Genomic DNA, 21455 nt, shown 5'->3' on the forward strand with positions numbered 1-21455 from the left:
TCATAAACACATGAGCCATTTGTGGATGACCACTGTCCTATTGGAAAATGGCATCATGTTACTGTCGCACGAGAGGTAACACATGAGGTTGCCCATGTCATACCACTGTTCCTCAACCTCTACCAGCCGTGGCCTAAAGCCATACCCAATTGTTCCAAACATGACGATGCCAGGAGTAACACTGCTGTTCTCTACCAGACATCGGAAGACTGAGGCCTCTGCCCAGGTCAATGCCACACTTCTCGACAATCGTCATCTGGGGTGGTGCGCAACTGCAGTTCATTGCTGAACACAATGTAACATGATTCATCTGTGGTCCACACTTCCTGGTTACAGCACCACTCCAGAAGCAGCAGTTTGGGTTTTCATGTTGGCGGCAGCCCACACATGGGTCAGTAATTCCCTAGTCTGGCTGTTGATAGTCTCCAATAACTAGTGCAGGATGAAACAGAATATTATAGTGAGTCCACTACCTGTTCTCAGATGGCAGGCACAGAAGTGAAGGGCTTATGATGAGCTTGGTGCACAATATGGTGGTCAGATGTGGTTGGAAAGAATCTTGAGGATGAGGCTGCCTGCCCTAACATCACCCTGCAGTCCAACGCTGAGCCACTGTCACATCCGAATGTCCCACAAACCTGGATACTGCACAATTCTGCCAACTGGTCAAATGAGACCCCTTTCAAACTCTGCCAGGTGTTTATTACACTGCCTCACATGAGTACACCATGTGATCAAAAGTATTCGGACACCTGGCTGAAAATGGCTTACAAGTTCCTGGCACCCTCCATCGGTAAAGCTGGAATTCAATATGGTGTTAGTTCACCCTTAGCCTTGATGACAGCATCCACTCTCACAGGCATACGTTCAATCAGGTGCCGGAAGGTTTCTTAGAGAATGGCAGCCCATTCTTCACGGAGTGCTGCACTGAGAAGAGGTATCGTTGTCGGTCGGTGAGGCCTGGCACGAAGTCTGTGTTCCAAAACATCTCGAATGTGTTCTATAGGATTCAGGTCAGGACTCTGTGCAGGCCAGTCCATTACAGGGATGTTATTGTCATGTAACCACTCCACCAAAGGCTGTGCATTATGAACAGGGGGTGCAAGCCCCCACCATGAAAAACACGACCACACCATAACACCACCACCTCCGAATTTTACTGTTGGCACTACACATGCTGGCAGATGACGTTCACCGGGCACCTGCCATCGGATCGCCACATTCTGTACAATGATTAGTCACTCCACACAATGTTTTTCCACAGTTCAAGCGTCCAATGTTTACACTACTTACACCAAGCGAGGTGTAGTTTGGCATTTACTGGTGTGATGTGTGGCTTATGAGCAGCCGCTCAGCCATGAAATCAAAGTTTTATCACCTCCTGCCTAACTGTCATAGTACTTGCAGTGGATCCTGATGCAGTTTGGAATTCGTGTGCGATGTTCTGGATAGACGTCTGCCTATTACACATTACGACCCTCTTCAAATGTCGACAGTCTCTGTCAATCAACAGACGAGGTTGGCCTGTAAGCTTTTCCGCTGTACGTGTCCCTTCACATTTCCATTTCATTTCATTATCACATTGGAAACAGTGGACCTAGGGATGTTTAGGAGTGTGGAAATCTCATGTACAGACGTATGACACAAGTGACACCCAATCACCTGACATGTTGGAAGTTGGTGAGCTACGCAGAGTGCCCCATTCTGCTCTTTCACAATGGCTAATGACTACTGAGCTCGCTAATACGGAGCACCTGGCAGTAGCTGGGAAACACATGAAAAACATAAGTTTTTGGGGGCATTTGGATACTTTTGATCACATAGCGTATGTGGTGTATGGGACAGTGTTGTCATTGAGTGACTATAGAAGTATACAAGATGACTTGGACAAAATTTCTAGTTGGTATAATAAATAACAGCTTGCTCTAAATGTAGAAGAATGTAAGTTAATGCAGATAAGTAGGAAAAACAATCATTTAATATTCAAATACAGAATTAGTAAGGTGCAGCTTGACACAGTCACATCATTAAATATCTAGGCATAACACTGCAAAGCAATACACAATGGATTAACCATGTCAGGTTGGTAGTACGGATGGTGAATGCTGGACTTTGTTTTATTGGGAGAATTTTGGGAAAGTGTAGCTCATTCATAAACGAGACTGCACATAGAATACTAGTACGATTCATTTTTGAGTACTGTTCAAGTGTTTGGGCTCCCCATCAGAAAGAAACCATTGAAACAATTCAGAAGGATGCTGTTAGATTTGTTACCTGTGGGTTTGATCACTACAAAAGTATTATGGAGATGATTTGTGAACTCAAATGGTAATCCCTGCAGGGCATATGATGCTTTTTTTCACTATTGCAGAAATTTACAGAACCAGCATTTGAGGCTAACTGCAGAATGATTCTAATGCCGCCACCATGCATATTGCATAACGACCATGAAAATAAAATAAGAGAAATTAGGACTGGTATAGAGGCTTTTAGACAGTTGTTTCTCCCTTGCTCTATTTCCAAGTGGGACTGGAAAGGAAATTAATAGTAGTGGTACAAGGTACTCTTTGCCATGCACTGTATGGTGGTTTGCAGAGTATGTACACCGATGTAGATGGAGATTTAGATTTAGATATAGATACATCCTATAAGGGTTGGTGACAACACTAAATTCGAACACCACCAACACACACTGTGACAGAATGGCCACCAAACAGTATTACAGCCCTCTGATCAAGTGAAATACCACGCAGTTCATTTTCTGCATCTGGAGGGGAACAACACTGCAACAATTCATCCTGGTGGAAAGGTATGGCAACAATGTACCAACACATGATATTGTGATAAGGTGGTGCAGACATTTCCAGTGTGTTCAGACAAGTATGAATGATGAAAAACAAAATGGCATCTCTCTGTGAAAAACCACAAATCGCAACAGAAGCAGAGGCCCTGCTGCTCAAAGACACATATATTTCAGCTGAGGGATTAGGAAAAAAAGTGAAAAATTGGCCCTGGATCAGTTTTCGATATCTTGTACAATATTTAGAATGTGGCAAAGGTCGCCACCCACTGGGTTGTACAACTACTCACACTCATTTAAAAAGCCCACCAAACTGATGCAACAGTGAGAATGTTGCAGCTGAGTCAAGCCAATCCAGATGCATTGTTTACGCACTTCATCACCAGGGTCGAGTGCTGAGTGTTTCACTATGGCACCAAAACAAAGGAGCAAAGCAAGCAGTGGAAACGTGGATCCACCACCATCAAAAAAAGGGGAAGATCTATGCATCATTGGAGTAAGTGATGCAGAGTGTTTTTTGGAACTACCAAGGAGTGGTGCTAACAGATTACACTTTTAAGAGGGTAAACTGACACAGGATCATACTACAGAAACCTCCTGACGTTCTGGGAGTCTTTCACGATGAAGCACTGCACGAGAATGTTCAAGGGGGAGCTTTTGCTTTATAACAAAGCCCCAGACCATTGTGCACAGGGTGCAGTCACACATGCTGGTTTTTTGTGCCCCAGCCCCAACCCCCTTTCCATGTTCTCCAGACAGGGCACCAGTGACTACTTCCTTTTTCCTCAGATGAATAAATCTTTGTGTGGCAGGCATTTCCAGAATGTTGAGTTGGTGATTTGTGCAGTGATACATTTCCTGACAGACAAAATGCAGACTTATACAACCAAGGTCTCTGCAACATTATCCACTGCTGAGAGACAAGTTGTATTGAAGGGTGAATATGTGGAGATGGACTAACACTACCACTAAGTTTAATGGCCACTGTCTGACCTTTTTTTGTGAGGTGAAAATTAAACATTTTTGATTAGCTCTCATAAACTCAGTATGTGTGGTAAGACTTCACATGAAATACTACTACTGTGATTCAGGTGGTGAACTAATGGCTATGCTAAATCTATCATCAAAGACAGAGGTGTGGGTGGCATGATCATCTATGTTCTTTATTGTGACTATCACATTAAGTTCTGCAGAATATATGAAATGTGAAATTCTCTTCCTATTCTTTTTACTCAATAGATACTCCATTATAATCCAACAAGAAGCTGAGAATGAAGAAGCAATTTCCTGAAACACAAAACTAGGGTCACTACGTTCTCCAACTCGGACAATGAGAAACTGGCATTCCTTTATTTCTTTAAAATCATACATATGCAGCAAACTACTGGCAACATTTCATGTCATTAAATTTCATACGAACACACACATATTGCTGACAATAAGGTAATCACACAGAACCTTATCCACATAAACTGCTTCACAAAAAGCATGAAGCACACAGAAGACATGGTCAGATACCAATGTAACTTTGTAAATGTACTCATCACTAGCAGGTATGTATATGACTAGTGTTGCAATATCTGCAACAGGTAGACTGACTACCCGAGTGCATTAGTGTCGTTTGTATTTAGTGCTGTTACAGGCCTGGTAGGATATAAAAGGAGAGTAAACAACTTCCAATGTTTAATGATAACTTCAAAGGCCACAGTGATGCAGCATTCTTGTGTGGGACAGCATTATTAGCACACAACAGTTTTTTTTTTTAAAGGTGCCTCATTGTGTGTCTCCATTTGGCTGACTGGTCGAATCATGCAATATCCAAATTTATGGGGCATTCAGATGTGGCAGTGGCCCAGTGTTAGACTGTGTGGAAAAATGAGATCAGGCATACTTGTCAAGGTTCTTGTTGGCGACATCTGACCACCACAAGAGAGCCTTGCCATTTTGGACACCAAGCAGATTCGCAAACACGCAATGGACCCCTGTAGCATTCTGTGTCATCCTGCACCATTGGTTGGAGACTAGCACCAGCCAGACTATGGAATTACTGACGCGCATAGGATACCATTAACATCAAAACACCAACTGATGTATTTCGAGTGGTGTCATGACCGGGAAGGATTGACTGCTGATTAATAGCATAGCATTATGTTCACCAATGTAGTGCAGTTCTGCACCACCCCAGGTGACCATAATTGAGTTTCGTGGTGACTTGGGGACTGGTCCCATTCTTCCAATGTTTAGGAGGGCTAATGATCTTACCCTTAGTGTCTGGAGTGTGAAGCCATTGGCTATGACTTCAGGTCATGATGTGACAGTAAGTAATGGTTACTGCTGATTAGCTGCTCTTCTTAAACAGCATCTCATAAGCAAACCAGTTCCGTCTTCACCTGCAGTTGCTTGTACTTTACATACTTGGGCTATGTACAGCACTGTTTAAAAAGAATAGCTCAATGTAGCAATAGGGTCGAGCCACACGTCTGTTTTCATGCCCTGCAGCTAATTCGCAGAAAATAATAACCTGTAGCTGTGTTCCTGCCGTCAAATAGTCTATGCATTGGCCAGAATTGCGAGTTAATAAAATACAAAGAAATATAAAATAAAAGTTAAATGAATAATTTAATAAAAAAGATTCTATTGTAACATCTGTAATTGATAAAGACATAGAATTACGTTTAATAATGTTCAGTCATGAAAGGACACCGCAAATGGGAAGTGGTCCTACGATATTCAGTTAAAATATAGACAGAAAATACCCTTATCAAATGCAGTGAAGTTACATTGAGAGCATTAAGAGAATGGTAGTAAATCCCCAAATGAAATAGTCATCAAAGGTTAGCAAAAACTGAGTCCATTTCATGATCACAATACATGAAAGATACATCAGTTCAAAATAGTTCAGAGTTCAATATGATGATTCACAAATTGACACACACGATATAAAGAATAGTCACTCATATTCCGTCTATTCTCAGTTCCATAAATCAAGCAGCAAAAGTTAGAGTTCTACTCTGGAGCACATTTAGACCTCTGGGAATATAAAGTTCCTTCAAAAGTTAAGAGTACTGTAGCAGCCGTTCACCACCCAAAAACAATCACCTACACGACTGAATCGCGCATGTTACTTTAGACAGGTCTGCCTTCTCCCAGCACTCACCACAAAGTGTCCTGAATTGCTCCCTCGACTCCCCTAGCGTTCCGCTACTGCCTGCTTCTCCATTGGCTGAAGCCCATCCCCACCAAAAATGCATCATCCTTAAGCTCTACAGACATGATGTGATTCACGCTGACCATATCCCAGACTAAACTAATATATTACAAAAATACAGCAATAATTAAATGTTATAAACATTCTGTCGCACTCAGATAAGTCACAATAAATATAAATGAAAGTTTGTCCATAAATAAATAAGCTAGTATCCTTGCACAAGTGCGCTCATGATAAATGATGGATTGTCATTAATTATTATTTAAACAATTATTTATTCCTTCTTTTGGTTCTCTTCTCAATTGTAATATCCGCTTACATGTGTGACTAACCGGTTTTAAATTAGCACAGTTTTTAATAGCACATGCAATCAACATTTAAATAAAATTACTGCCAAAATAATAAAAACACAATTATGGCAAAAGGTGAAGTACTGATGCTGTGTTCATTTGCTGCATAAATGTCGGGAGTACAATGTTCTGAAAGACATTTGCATAATAAAAGAGAGATAAAAAGACATCGTACGTCAATAAATAAAACAGATACAGATACTTAGCTTTCAGGGATGATAGCTATGGTGCAATGCTATCATAGGAGATATCATATGTTGAAATCGCATAATGTGTTTGAAAGCTGTTAATGCAGGCGTTCACTGTGTGCATGTTTATTCACTGTGAAATATTAACTTCTATAATTTTAAAGATATTGAAATACTGTTGTGCCATTGGATGTGCCTAATTTTTCTGAGATCGCAGATGTATTCAGATTTGCATTAGTATTTGATAAGAGTTATTGTCAAATCACAAAGATCTGTAACTTACACAGCTGTAAGATTGTCTGACAATCCGCCGTAGCACTGTCTGTTGTCCTATGTGAATGTCTGTCTACCAAATTCCCTGTACTTGGATTTACTCACATCCAGTCCTTTGATGCTAGTCTATGTACCTGGACTTGAGCGCATCGTCACCCAGCCGGAAGCCAGAACTGCCTGGTGCACTCTGAGACCTGGGTCTGCTACCATTCAGCCGTGCATCTCACCTCGTTCCAACACTGGGCAGCTGATTAGCTTGCCTAAATATGTGTTACCTTACAATAGTTGTTGATGATTAAGGAAACTGATGGCACAATGGTGTCTATCATCTATCTGCACGATAGATGCTGTGGCCAGAAAGATCCCCAGATCTGTTCCCGACAGAAATGTGTGGGACCAGCTTGGATGTAAACTCTGTCCCAGTGCCAGTATCCAGAATCTTGAGGACCAAACAGTTGCGGGCCAGCTTGCCTCACGAGAGGCTACAACAGCTTTATGATACCCTTCCCAACCGAATTGGTGCATCCATCCAGGGCAGAGGGAGTGCAACGACATATTAATAATTGGGCTCACATTCCCAATGTTCTTTGTAAACTTGACGTGATTCTGTAATCACTAAAATAACATGACAGACCCTCTCAACCCATGATGTTTCATTTCATTTCCTCCTATCCTTCTGGGTCTTCACATTTTCTGTTTGCCTGTGTACATGAAGGAATCTTAACTGAAGAGTCATTTTAGTATTTCCATCTACATCTACATCTACATGGATAGTCTGCAAATCACACTTAAGTGCCACGCAGAGGGTTCATCGAACCACCTTCACAATAATTCTCTATTATTCTAATCTTGAACAGCAGGCGGAAAAAATGAACACCTATATCTTCCCTTGAAAGCTCTGATTTCCCTTATTTTATTATTATGATCATTTCTTTCCTATGTAGTCAGCATCAACAAAATATTTTTACATTTGGAGGAGAAAGTTGGTGATTCCAATTTCATAAGACAATTCCGTCACAGTGAAAAATGCCTTTATTTTTATGATACACACTCCGAATCCTGTATCATGTCAGTGAAACATACTTCCTTGATAATACAAAACGTGCTGCTGTTCTTCGAACTTTCTTGACGTACTGTGTTAATCCTGTCTGGTAAAGATCTCACACCATGCAGCAATACTCCACAAGAGGACAGATAAGCATAGTGTAGGCAGTCTCTTTACTAGATCTGTTGCAACTTATAAGAGGTCTGTCAATAAAACTTAGTCTTTGGTTTGCTATCCCCACAACATTTTCTGTGTGTTCTTTCTAATTTAAGTTGTTTGTAATTGTAATTCCTAGATATTTAATTGAATTTATGGCCTTTAGATTTGACTGATTTATCATGTAACTGAGGTTTAACGGATTCCTTTTACCACTCATATGGATGACCTCATACTTTGCATTATTTAGGAACAATAGTCACTTTTCGCAACATACAGATATATTTTCTAAATCATTTTGTCCAGAAATCATTTCTGTCTTACTCTATGACTTTCCATCAATTACTACAAACTGTGACCTCTCTGACAGGAAATTACGAATCCAGTCACACAATTGAGATGATATTCCATAAGCACACAATTTTACTACAAGCTGTTTGTGAGGTACAATGTCAAAAGACTTCTGAAAATCTAGAACTACAGAAACAATTTGAAATCACTTGTCAATAGCAACCACCACTTCGTGTGAGTAAAGAGCTAGTCACGTTTCACAGGAACGATGTTTTCCAAATGCGTGCTGACTGTGTGTCAATAGACTGTTCTCTTAGAGGTAATTTATAATGTCTGAAGACAATATATGTTCCAAAATCCTACTGCATATTGACGTTAATTATATCAGCCTGTAATTTAGTGGATTACTCCTACTGCCTTTCTTGAATATTGGTGTGACCTGTGCAACTTACCAGTCTTTGGGTACAGATCTTTCATACAGTGAGCAGTTGTATATGATCATTAGGCAGTGTGTCAGCAGACTCTGAAAGGAACCTAATTGGTATATAGTCTCGACCGAAAGATTTGCTTAGTAATTTAAGTTGCTTTACTACTTCCAGGATATCTACTTCTACATTACTCTTGTTGGCAGCTGTTCTTCATTCAAATTCTGGAATATTTACTTCATCTTCTTCGGTGAAGGAATTTCAGAAGGCTGTGTTTACTAGCTCTGGTTTAGCAAAATTGTCATCGATAGTATTTCCATTGCTATCGTGCAGAGAAGGTACTGATTGTGTCTTCTGCTAGCATACTTTACACAAGACCAGAATCTCTTTGCATTTTCTACCAGGTTTTGAGAAAAAGTTTCGTTGTGGGAACTATTATAAGCATCTCACACTGAAGTCTGTGCTTAATTTCGAGCTTCTGTAAAAGATCACCAATCTTGGAAATTTTGCATTCATTTAAATTTGACATGCTTTTTTTCATTGTTTCTGCAACAGTGTTCTGACACATTTTGCATACCCAGGGGGATCACCTCCATCGTTTGTTTATTTATTTGGTATAAATCCCCCAATTGCTGTCTATACTATTTCTTATAACAGCTTAGGAAAATAGTATACTCTATGTCAGTGTGGCTGAGCTACAGTCCAATTCACATGTTAATATTTCTGAAGATCAGTTCATAAACTAGTTACGAGTACAATGTTGTACACACCAGAACTTAGTGTGGAGAAGTGTGACACCGGTTTAGTGTCGCTAACTTTAATATCAAGTATCATATGAATTGCAAATTCTCCTCTCCATCCTCTGACTGGTTTTCTCATATCGGGTAAGTCAACTGAGCCTTTAAGGCGTCTCTCGATCAGCCTCACAAGTAGTAGTTAGAACAGGACACATAGTTAATGAATTTCATATATTATCACTTGCCGTCCTGTTAACCTTTGCAAACCGTACAGTGGATAACATGATAATTCTGATCACCTTGTATCTTCGAGATTTACGAAACAATTGTTGCTTTATGGTGACACTGTGTGGACAAACCTAAGATAGGATAATACAGAAATACACAAAATACATGGCAGTTCTAACTCTGCAACCACAAACCAATGCTGATCTCTAGAGGACACTTCAGTAAGTGTAAGCTATGCTGAATGGCCTCACCCACACTATGAGGAGCTGTTGTGCATCCTGTATTGCAATACGAGGGCACCACACACCATACTAACATTCCGTATGTGGTCAGTGAAGAGTCACTACATGTGGCAAGCATGTCCCATGGCCTGTTGCTGGTCTTCCAGTGTATCTTTTACTCTTTGTCTCTTTGTCACATGTAAACATGTTAGCGAAGCATCTTACACACACACACACACACACACACACAGTAACAGCATCTCAAGTGGTTTGTGGACATGTATGACCATTAAATTTGTGGACATGAATGTATTTCATGCAGTCTAATAATTCAACCAAGAGAATGTCACAAAAAATTTTTCTGTATGTGGAGTTCTGATGTGCTATCACAGTGAGAAAGTGTCATAATACTCTACAAGATAAACAAGAAACGAAGAAGGAATGTTAAAATTTAAAAATGTATTGTTGTCATCAGAGACAGAGACAGGCATATATCATGTAAGGATGGTGGAGGAAGAAAATGTATGCACAGATGGCTGAAGTATAACTGGTTGAAACCTAATTCTTCCACATTCAAGCCTGGTATGTAAATCACCGCACTACCTTTATCAGTGAGGATTATATATAAAAAATTTGCAACCATTCATTTTTTTATGATTTACTCAACCATGAACATGTTTTCGAGCCACTGCAGCCTCATCTTCATACGGAGGTGTTACAGATACATTATCCTGTGGACCAAGTGTAGCTAGATGCAGTGCTAGCGTTGCTGGCAGAAATTATGGAAATTTAGTAATCGGTGACGAAACATTTATGAATACAAATTTTTTTTTTTATGTTTTAGGTACTTACAGTGCACTGCCTTGTGGTATTCACATCAGATTGCTCATATAACCTGCATTATTACGCTACGTAGCTACACTTGGTGCACAAGATAATGTTTCTGTAACACCTCCATCTGAAGATGAGCCTGCAGAGGCTCAAAAACATGTACAGGGTTGAATAAATCATAAAAAAGCGACTTGTTGCCTATTTATTACCAAATAAACATCAATTTAAATCACAGCCGCAGTTTGTCATCCACAATGGATATACTTAAATATAAAGTTATATATTTTCATGCAGTTGCAATGCAAACTGTTTACTGCATTTAGGCACAGTCTGTTGAAAGTACACTTGACAGCATAAAAAGGGACAGTGGCTAGTATTTTAATTGCCTGTCATATTACCCTAGAACCACTCACATTAAACAGCGTTCAGTACTGCTTAGGAAAATAAAGGCAAGTGTAGCTGGGGAGTTACATCTTGTTGACACTCAGTATAAAGCACACATCCTATGAAAACCCACAAGAAAATCACAGGATTTTAGAGATGAAGGAGGCACTTAAGACATGAAGAGAGTCAAGTGCAAAACAACAGTAAGAAATAACTGAATACTGCAGCACTCAGTATACTAACTTCATAGTTTGGTGCCATATTGGACTGACTGAAAAGCAACTGCAAGATGAAAGAATTCAGAATGAACCTACTTTCAGCAGTGATTTTTTGTTTTACTGTGTTAATATGTTTCATCTACAGAAAATACAAAATTAACAGAATGAACAGTCCATACTTCTGACTATCATGTTTTGGCCACTAAAAAAGCACAGATACCATGAAGCCTATAAATTGGTACTGGACCATCGTTTGCTGGGGAAAATACTGAGAGGTCAGAAAACATTACATTCTGCCATTCAAAATAGATATTTTCATCAGAAAATGCCAATTGGTAGAGTTGATCATCATCATGGAGCTTCTCCTTGATTACCGCAAGTTTATTTTCAGTCCAGCCTACCAAATCTGTCAGGAGGCTGTGTCAACTGACTTGGTTTCAGCTGTACTGCATTTAAGAAAGGATTTTGCTATGATGTGTTTAAAAGTTCATTATCCTGGAATTGTGGTTTTATATGCCAATGTCCAGTTCCCATGTGCCAACTAGATTCTCCAGTTTCATAACATAATTTTGTCCATTGTTGCCCAGTGCAGTCAGAAAAATCATACTATGTCCCAGGCTTCAACACTAAAATTCCATTCTTCCACAATAGCAGTGACATGGTCTAGAACAGCCTGTTGATAATGCTTAGCTCATGGATAAACTGGCTGGACTCAAAGCACGGTGGCACAGGTATTTGGCCTTGAATCATGCACTGTCATTCATTCACTGTTGCAGAACATATGATACAATGATATATGAGCTTGCCACATTGGATTGTCACTCAATGCAGCAGAATACTGTCACAAGATGTGGGTATAACACTTAATGAGACAATTTAATCCAGAGTTATACTGTCCTTTGGGTAAGGCAATCCTACAATAAAGTTAAGCAGTTTAGTCTCTCTAAATGTATTCATATATGGTTTAGGTCACTAGGCCCTGGTTTTTGAAATAATCGAGGTCAACCGTCATCAGGTTTGAGCATTTCACCACTTTCAACTGGAAAGTCAGCACTGCATGTAGAGTGATTACTTACTAATCGGGACATCATGGGTTGAAATATCCAGGTACACATTTAGTTTATTTATCACATATATAATTTAAAGTATTTAATAAAAATGAAGATTAACTTTACTTTATACAATAATATAATAACAAATCAGAATAACAGAATATACAGTAGTAGATAATTTAAAAACATACCATTTTATGCAATTAATCAGACACATTATTACCATTAACTAATTAAATCCAAGTGCATTTCCATGAATATAATCCAAGTTTCATTTCCAGTGACTATTAGGCAAAAGAAATATGCATGTACCAAAGTGTATTATTTTCAGTATGCATGGTGCTGACAATGTGTGTTTTGAATGCTTTTATGACATTTATGAGCCAGTGCACTGGCAACATGAAGTTCAGGAATAGATTGCCTGAACGACAATATGAAATAATACGCATCACGATTATCTATTTCCTTAGAAACTAAGGCCTAGTGATCTGAACCCTTTTACAAGAGCCAGTTTTGATTGATCCCCTATCAGTATGTAGAAGAGTATTAAAATCATGGGCTGTTGGGTATAGGCTCCCCGTGACTGAATTCAACAATATAATCCTAAGAAAAATGTGATCATGTTGCTTGCAGGTTGACCCTTCAGCAACAATGATGACTAGCAAAAATTTCCCTGTTAAGGGTCTCTGTAGTGTACCCATAACTAATAACAGCACAATTTATCAGCACAGATTTTGTCTGCTTGCAATAGGTCTAGAATACAGAAAGGGCCATTTTTATGAAATATTTCGTCTTCCATTAGTTGACAATGTAAACCATAAAAATAACATGGTGAATTTCATTCCTGTCGGTGCTCTACGAGACTCACTCTGGCTACAATTTTCCACAGTCAGTCTCTCTCTCTCTCTCTCTCTCTCTCTCTCTCTCTCTCTCTCTCTCTCTGTGTGTGTGTGTGTGTGTGTGTGTGTGTGTGTGTGTGTGTGTGTGTGTGTGTGCGCGCGCGCACGCGCGCTTGCTTGCTGTGAGTCTATATACTAAAGCTTTGCACTTAAATCCATCATATCACTTCCCTCCAAAAGAATCTCCCTATCCCCTCCACTGTGCAGTCTCTCTATTCCCTCCCCTGCAACACACACACACACACACACACACACACACACACACACACACACACACACACAAGGTGATTATAATTAAAATTCCAGTTTCAAAGTTCTGTAAAAAATGAACCATTGCTCAGAAAGATGTCACATTTGAAGGGGATATTATTAAAGAACTGAATGGAGAAATGTTCTGGAAACAAAATTTAATGAAAATTTTTCCACTAGATGGCACTGTAAGTTTCTTAATGTAAATGGGTTCAGCTACAAATGACAGATGAATCGAAATACGATGGCTATGGTGGGATTTTCACATTACACCAACTGTACTTTGCAATGTGCATGACTGCACAAGTTTGATATTCAACAATTGTGGTACTGTTAGTTAGTTAAGCCCATCCACCACGGCAAGGTCGTACCACATCGGATGGGAAAAATCTGTTGAATGTGTTGTGCACTGTGCCTTTAATTCAGCTAAGTTTTGTAACTGAAGCACTGAATATAGCATATTTCAATAACCCAACACCCCTAAGTAACATGGATTAAGATCAGGTGATCTGGATGGCCAGCCTGTAGGTAAACAATGGCTGATAATTCTAGCCTTTCCAAAATGCCTCTGCAGCAGCTGTTTCACTGGCTGTGCAATGTGTGGAGGTCCATAATCTTTCATAATCCTCCCCACACAGTCATGCTGCTAAAGAATTGGAAAAACATTGGTGCTCATTTACCAGTGATGGTACAGGTAACAGGACCTGCATGACCCATCTTCTGGGGGGAGGGGGGAAATAGCTATATGATAAAGGATGTGGTCAACCCACACTGTTACCTTTGCAGAATGAAGTCGCACCAGTTGATGTATGAGCACACCTTCCATTGCCCATATTCAGAAATGCTGTGTATTGTCACTTCCTTGGAGATGAAAATGGGCTTTGTCTATCCACAGAATGTTCAAGGGCCATTATTGTCTGCTTCTTCGTGAGCAAGAAATCCTAGAGTAAAATTTTGTCTTACAGGCAAGTCAGCATGAAACAATTCCAGAACATTAATAATTTTGTATGGATAACAATGCAGGATGTTTCATAGAATTTTTTGCACTGTGCTCACGGGCACATCTAAAGTTCAGGTGATAGCCTGTACACTGCATGTGTGCACACCATAGTAATGCTGTGGCCACAACACCTAGTGACATTGGAGCAGTTGTTTTCCTCTCTCTGCCACACTGTCTCTTTGAATTTCATACTCATTTTCTCCAGACCAATGGCAGACATCGAACCAATGCCCTTTTTCATTCTCTTGAGCATCTGAAACTTCTGCAGAGCTACTGGCACACAGTCACCTTTCTTGTAAAAGAGCTTCACCAGCAGCACATGATCCTGCACTGAGACAATCCTGCTGTGCATTTCAGATGCAAATTGAGGAACAGCTATGTACTCTGGGTCTTTTATTTTGTATACCCTGACAGCACCATCCAGTGGTATAATTTTCGTTAAAAAAAAATGTTTCCATAATGTTTCCCACTTCCGTGATAACATTCTATTCAAATTTGACACCATTCTCAGCAGGAGTCCACTTTTTTACAGTGTTTTGAAACTGGAAGTTTAATTATGATCACCCTACGAAGTTCTTTCCTGTCTATTGGGTTGTCACATATTGTACTTTAACATGTTATAACAGATAGGCACACTTTAAAAACAATAATTTTAACTTTCAGTTTTGATAACTTCTGCTTCATAGTCAAAAGTAAACACACACTTCACATCTAAATCACAAAGAAGATAAAAACAGAATTTTTTGTGCTCACACTTCCAAACTCTTCTGGACGTTCCTCATGGTGAACATATATGGTCTCAGGTGGGTCATCCAGCAGATCACCCACTTCATCTCGCTTGCCAGTTGATCCCTCTGAATCCGAGTCTGACAGTGAGAGCTGTTCAGGTACATTGTCTGGCTGGCTGAGGTCATCCAAATCTGTAAACACAGGTCCAGGGCTGGGCTCTACTGGGGCAGGGCTTATGCATATAGAGGGTGGGCACTCACGTTCCAGGAATGTTACTGCATGAAACAGCTGCTGAAACAGTGGGCCAGGACTGGGACACGGACTAGGGCTGGGGCCGGAAGATGATGCTGAAGGATATGGACTGGGCGTGCGTGAACTCACACTACGCAGAAGGTTACTGACTGATAGCAAGGCATCTGGCAGGGATAGGGCAAATAATAATGAATTCAGAAACTGTTGTATTTGAGCAACATTTTATCATAAGAAATATCATCATTCGCTCAATTCCACCAGTTAGTTTTGAAGGCACAATCTCTCATAGCTTTACTGAATTTTTGTTTCTTAAGTCAGTATAGCAAGAGTTAAAAGTTGAAAGAAATTCAGAAAATAATACACTTCCTTATATAGGAAAATACAGCAACAACTTTCAACACTGAAAGGAAAGCAGATGCAGACTGTTGTCAACTACATCTAGTTACAGTACTACTCTGAAATCTAACAATAATTAATGCAGTGTGGAGACAGAAATCCTATGAATGAAATTTTCAATCTGCAGTGGCATGTGATCTGATATGAAACTTCCTAGCACATTAAAACTGTGTGCCAGACTGAGACTAACCCTGAAGTTTTAATCTTCCAGGAAGTTTCAGAAATACTCTGAACTTATATGAAACACAGTGCTATAAAGTGTCATTAATGAAACTGGTGGAAAACTTTATTTAAGAATTCAAAGTCTTTGTCTATGTAATCTACAGCTACAATGATAATACTTTTTATGTACTCAGAAATAAGTTAGAATTTTCTTTGTTATGCTTCTAGCACATGCTATTACTGATTCAATGCATTTGTAACTCAAATGTATCTCTTACAGAACAGTCATCACAGTTTCATCACCACAAAGGTTCTTAATAATATAGTTTTTTATCACCAGCACAGCCATCCACATCACTGGCAAACTACCATCAGAATGAGACAGAAGGGTGGATGGACAGTAGGAAATGGGGGGAGGGGAGAAAGCAATTTGGAGCTGAAGCTCAGTGTTACTGTGCAAAAGAAGAACTAATGATGGGCTGAGAGCCAGGAGGGAGAAAGGCTGTAGGTACGAGAGAGTGCAGCAAGGGGGCAGGCAAGTCACGGACCATGAGGTTGGCCGATCTGTGATGCAATCTTATGGAGCAGCTGCAGTTGGACAGTTGAAAACGAAATTAGCAGTCCAGGGAGGGGGTAGGAGTGTTAAATGTGCAATCTGCAATAGTTTATATAGGTGACGGGTGTGGGGTAAAGGCAACCGCATAATTGACAAAAGTGAGGCAGGTGTAGTAGGGTAGGTGTGTGTGTGTGTGTGTGTGTGTGTGTGTGTGTGTGTGTGTGTGTGTGTGTGTGTGTGAGAGAGAGAGAGAGAGAGAGAGAGAGAGAGAGAGAGAGAGAGAGAGAGAGAGAGAGAGCGGGGGGGGGGAGAGAGGGGGGGGAGAGAGAGAGGGGGGGGAGGTTCCAGAAGATATACACTACTGAGTGTTAATAACAGGAGAGGTGGAAACTACAGGTTGGTTCATTGTTATGGGAGAAAAGCAAGCATACAGCCTTATGAGACAATTCAAACTTGAATACTTACCATGATCATTGAAATGGCGCTCATAATCAGCTTCACTCCACTGTGTTTCATGGCTGGTAGTAGCATCAGTTGAGCCTCTGTTACAGGCACTACTACTCCTAACCAATAATGATGAACAACGGAGAGAGAGCTCCAGAGCATCAAGCCAGCACTTGCCAGCTGCTTGTGAAGGTGCTCTGAATATCAGGTAAGATGTTGGCAATGGCTGAACAACAGCACCTAAGGAAGAAAAGAAACAAACACCAATTTTAGGTGTTGCAAAATTTAAAATTTGTATTTTGACCAGTGAAGTATTCACCAACATTTCATACTCAGGAAACCCATCACAATTGGGGGGAAAAAATCGGTTTCTGTGTACTGTGTACACGATTAGTACTTGAAGTGAAAATAAGTTTCATGAATCTCTAAGTCTAACCTAAAAACTAAATTTTCTGTGTAACATTAAAGTCTTAAGAATTATTCTATCGAGTTACAGGAAAATCAAATTAAACAATGTTTGCATGCACAATCTTCTTAGAAAGAAGAAGGCATATGCAGATTACTAAAATGCTGTGACTTCTTCCACGAAGTGGCTCACTCATTGCCTACAACAGACGGAGCCAGAAAAAAATTGTACTTTTCATACATGGTGGTCATTCCTTGCTTAGTAAAATCTTGGTATGTGACTTAAGGTACTGTTTCCCATATTATTTTATTGCATAATGAACTTAGGGAAAACAAAGACTATGACACATGTCACACAAACATGAAAATCTGTCAAAATAGATAATTTGGATATGCAACAGCATGTAAGTTGATGAATCACACAAACTGAAAATTACAGTCTGCACTAACAACCATGAGAACATAATGCAGTACTGATTCAAAATAGTTAATGCTACATACCAGATAAAACATTTATCACTGGCAAATACCATCACTGTTTATACGTGTTATGTCAAGGGTTGTATGAACTATCAGGTAAAGTTGTTACCTCACAAAATATAAATGCAGTTTCTGCACTGCTAAATTATTTTCACTGTCACAGAGCTGTCTCGCAAGCTGAAAGCGCATTTAACAGTTCATGAAGTGGAAGTGGAGCTCCAAGAGTAAAAGAAAGAAAAAGAAATCTTCCATCCTTTAACAAAATATTTGTCCCACTGAAGTACAACATTATTTAGTTCAGTTCTTAATCCTAAATGCCTATCAGTATTTATGTTGAACGACATAGCCAAAATATGATTTAAAGGTTCAGTCCTCACCAATCGTTTCATTGTGTGGTCCTCTAGGTGCCCATATGGACTGCTCCAGTGGGTGGAAAAGTTTGAAGCAGAATCCATCCTTTTTTGAAGGCCTTTCAATTACCTGGCATGTATTGAGAAGGATTGTTCCTACCCAATGACTACTCTGTAACACAAGATACAAATGCACTCAAATATGCATCAATTTATAATAATCTGCACACACTTTTGAACTACCTATGTTTGATAAAAAACACTGCAGGATTGATGATGGTGGTGTACCTTGGAAAACAACACAAAATCATTGTGTGTGTCCAGGAAAGAGTTCACGACTGTTCACAGTATGTAGCTAGTTGTTGAAGGTCTATCACTACTAGTTAAGATGAAATAGTAGATATTCGTTTAAGGTACGATGCAGCACAATGTCTGGACGAATTTTGCAAAGAAAATTTTCACAACACATAGCATCCTAATGGGAAGAAATTCATCATTATGTATAGAAACTCACAAGAGACTTTGTTGTTGAAGCCACAAATACCTGACCACGGTTCTCAGTACAAAACGGCTGGCACAGCAGAATTTGACGAAATGGTGTTGATTGTATGAGAAAAAAAATTCTGTACAGGTCACTCACCCCACTGAATATTTATCCTGAATTTTTCATTAAAATACTGTCTTGTAACACTCAATTCATTGTGGCCTATGTGCCAAGTAAGATCATCACTTTAGCTGATGCGGCTTGTTACCGTGAAAACGTAACCTCCTGGCACTCTACTTACTATGTACCTGTGCACCCTACTGGGATCATGGGAGAAGAGTTACGTGTTGACTGCTGGTCACTACCAGCTACGAGCTACAAGCTCGCTCTCTGGCACTTGCTCCCACATAGCTAACTCTTTGCTGACTAGTTCTGCAATGACTAACTTACATTTTTAATGTATCATCTATCATCCCAGCCATTACTAGCTGGCGCCTTGCAAACCAACCTGAGTACACCAAACTGTGCTCTGAATAAGGAATAAACTTTCTTTTCGTTCATAAAAATCTACACCATATAATTTAATGCCTCCTAAAAGATATCCACATTTTAACTATCCTAATCACGCTCACTATGCACCTTCACGAACTGCACCTTTCAGTTTTCGAGGGCGATTATATTTTTGTGGCAACACCTGCCATGAGTATTGCATCCAAAGCTAGCTGGGTCAGCGAGAGAAGCTGAATCATTACACAGCAACTTCAATGCTGACTGCCACATGCCGCTGGGCCACAGTAATCACTGCTTGACGAACGCTACCAGGATGCAACCTCCTCACAGTCGCCCTCTGCCAGCTACCCAGTCGCTGCCACACAGCTGTCATCGGTCACAGCCAACAAAATAGCCATCATCGGGGCCCCTGCTGCCACACCGAGACAGACACTGTAAGTGTTCCTAAGCACTGCATGAAGCTCCTGACCTGTTACAACAGGAAGAGTTCTCTGCATAACCGAAATTTGATAGGAATTCTCTTTCTGGTTGACCCACTCATCAGAAACAAGAGCCTCGACAACCTCAAAGTACATGTGAAAAGAAAAATTTGCTGAGATGAGGGGAGCAATGGAGAAATATTTGTTACCACATGCTTAGGTAATTTTGGGAAACAAGAAGTAACAGTTCCACATGGAACACCACTGAAGAAGGAAGGACAGTAGATTAGAGTTTAACACACTGTAGGAATCAGAGCATTAGAGACAGAGCACAAGCTCTGATTGGTTCAAGGAAGGGGGACGAAATCAGCTGTGACCTTTAAAAGACATTTTCCTGGAGCAATTTAGGGAAATCATGGAAAACATAATAACCAGAGTTTACAGAAAGTCTGAGGGCCCATCGTTGTATCAGAACACATAGAAAGCAACCTCTATAGAATATGAAAACACTGCCAAATAGAGAAATATATGTAGTCACGTCACCAATTACCAGTCAACTGAGAGAGAAGTAGTTGCATTTATCGGAACAGGATGGATATCTGTTATTTCCAATGTTGGAGGAAGTCAAAGTTTTTCAAGGAAAAGCCTGTGACTGACTTGACACAACACAAAATTCCTAAAGGAGACATGGCTCAGAAGACATAATTACCATTTAGTCAGTAGTTGAAAAAATTATAAAGTATTAATTACACATATGCATAATTCAGCCTTCCTCTATCCAGTGGGGTTCATCTACTGCCATAGTATCCAAGCAGAGTGTCAATTGGGGAAAGACTTATTGGCTATTTTGTCGATATGAGAGTGGTAAACTGACTTAAGAGTCCTTGTACTTATCCATTAACTTACATTGGCAAAATGCTTGACCACTTCAGGAACTTCAAGTATTTTACCACCTTAAATATGAAGTCAAGTTACCATCAGAAACTCTGAGCACCATAGGATAGACCCAAAACAGCATGTTTTGTACCTCCTAGGCTGCACAAATTTCCAGAATGTCTTTTGGTCTAAGAAACATCCCTGCTACTTTTTAACTATTTGCAGATTTGCTATTATATGGATCGAGGCACACTGTGTGTCTTTTTTATCTTGATGACATTATTGTTTTCTTTTGGTCATTTGAGGAACATGTTGTGTGGCTGATGTGCATACTGTCTCATTTATGAAGTGCAGATCTTGGCTTGAAACTATAGAAATGTCCCTTTCTCAGAGACACTGGTGCAGTATCTTGGTCATGTTCTGTAGATGTTAGGCCCAAGGCACCGCTGTGGATGATGAGGGCCACTACCTTCACCTTGCACTTTCATTCTCAACAACAGGACAATCTGGTTAATGTCAGGCTAGTAACACAACAAACTGTAAAAACAAACTTTTTAAACCAGTCTAATAGATTTTATATTCTTTTGTGCCTTGCTTTAAACCCTCCCCCTGCCACCCCCCCTCCCCAATATATGTGGATCTTGCAGAGGTGGTTAGACACTGGACTAGCATTCGGGAGGACGACGGTTCAACCCAGCGTCCGGCCATCCTGATTTAGGTTTTCCGTGATTTCCCTAAATCACTCCAGGCAAATGGCGGGATGGTTCCTTTGAAAAGGGCACGATCGACTTCCTTCCCCATCCTTCCCTAATCCGATGAGACCGATGACCTCGCTGT

General features: G+C 40.1%; 1 protein-coding gene across 2 annotated transcripts in view; it reads right to left on the bottom strand.

Annotated features, from left to right (window-relative positions):
- Positions 1-21455, bottom strand: part of LOC126184565 (oxysterol-binding protein-related protein 8) — a 211549-nt gene that overhangs the window by 113125 nt on the left and 76969 nt on the right. For both annotated transcript variants that reach the window (XM_049926994.1, XM_049926993.1), the window contains exons 7-9: positions 18357-18501; positions 17116-17334; positions 15309-15475 (exon numbers count right to left, since the gene is read on the bottom strand). In XM_049926994.1, the coding sequence (XP_049782951.1) occupies positions 15309-15475; positions 17116-17334; positions 18357-18501 (531 nt within the window). The remainder of the gene's footprint in view (positions 1-15308; positions 15476-17115; positions 17335-18356; positions 18502-21455) is intronic.

Source organism: Schistocerca cancellata, chromosome 4 (assembly GCF_023864275.1).
Source record: "Schistocerca cancellata isolate TAMUIC-IGC-003103 chromosome 4, iqSchCanc2.1, whole genome shotgun sequence".
Taxonomy (NCBI): Eukaryota; Metazoa; Arthropoda; class Insecta; order Orthoptera; family Acrididae; genus Schistocerca; species Schistocerca cancellata.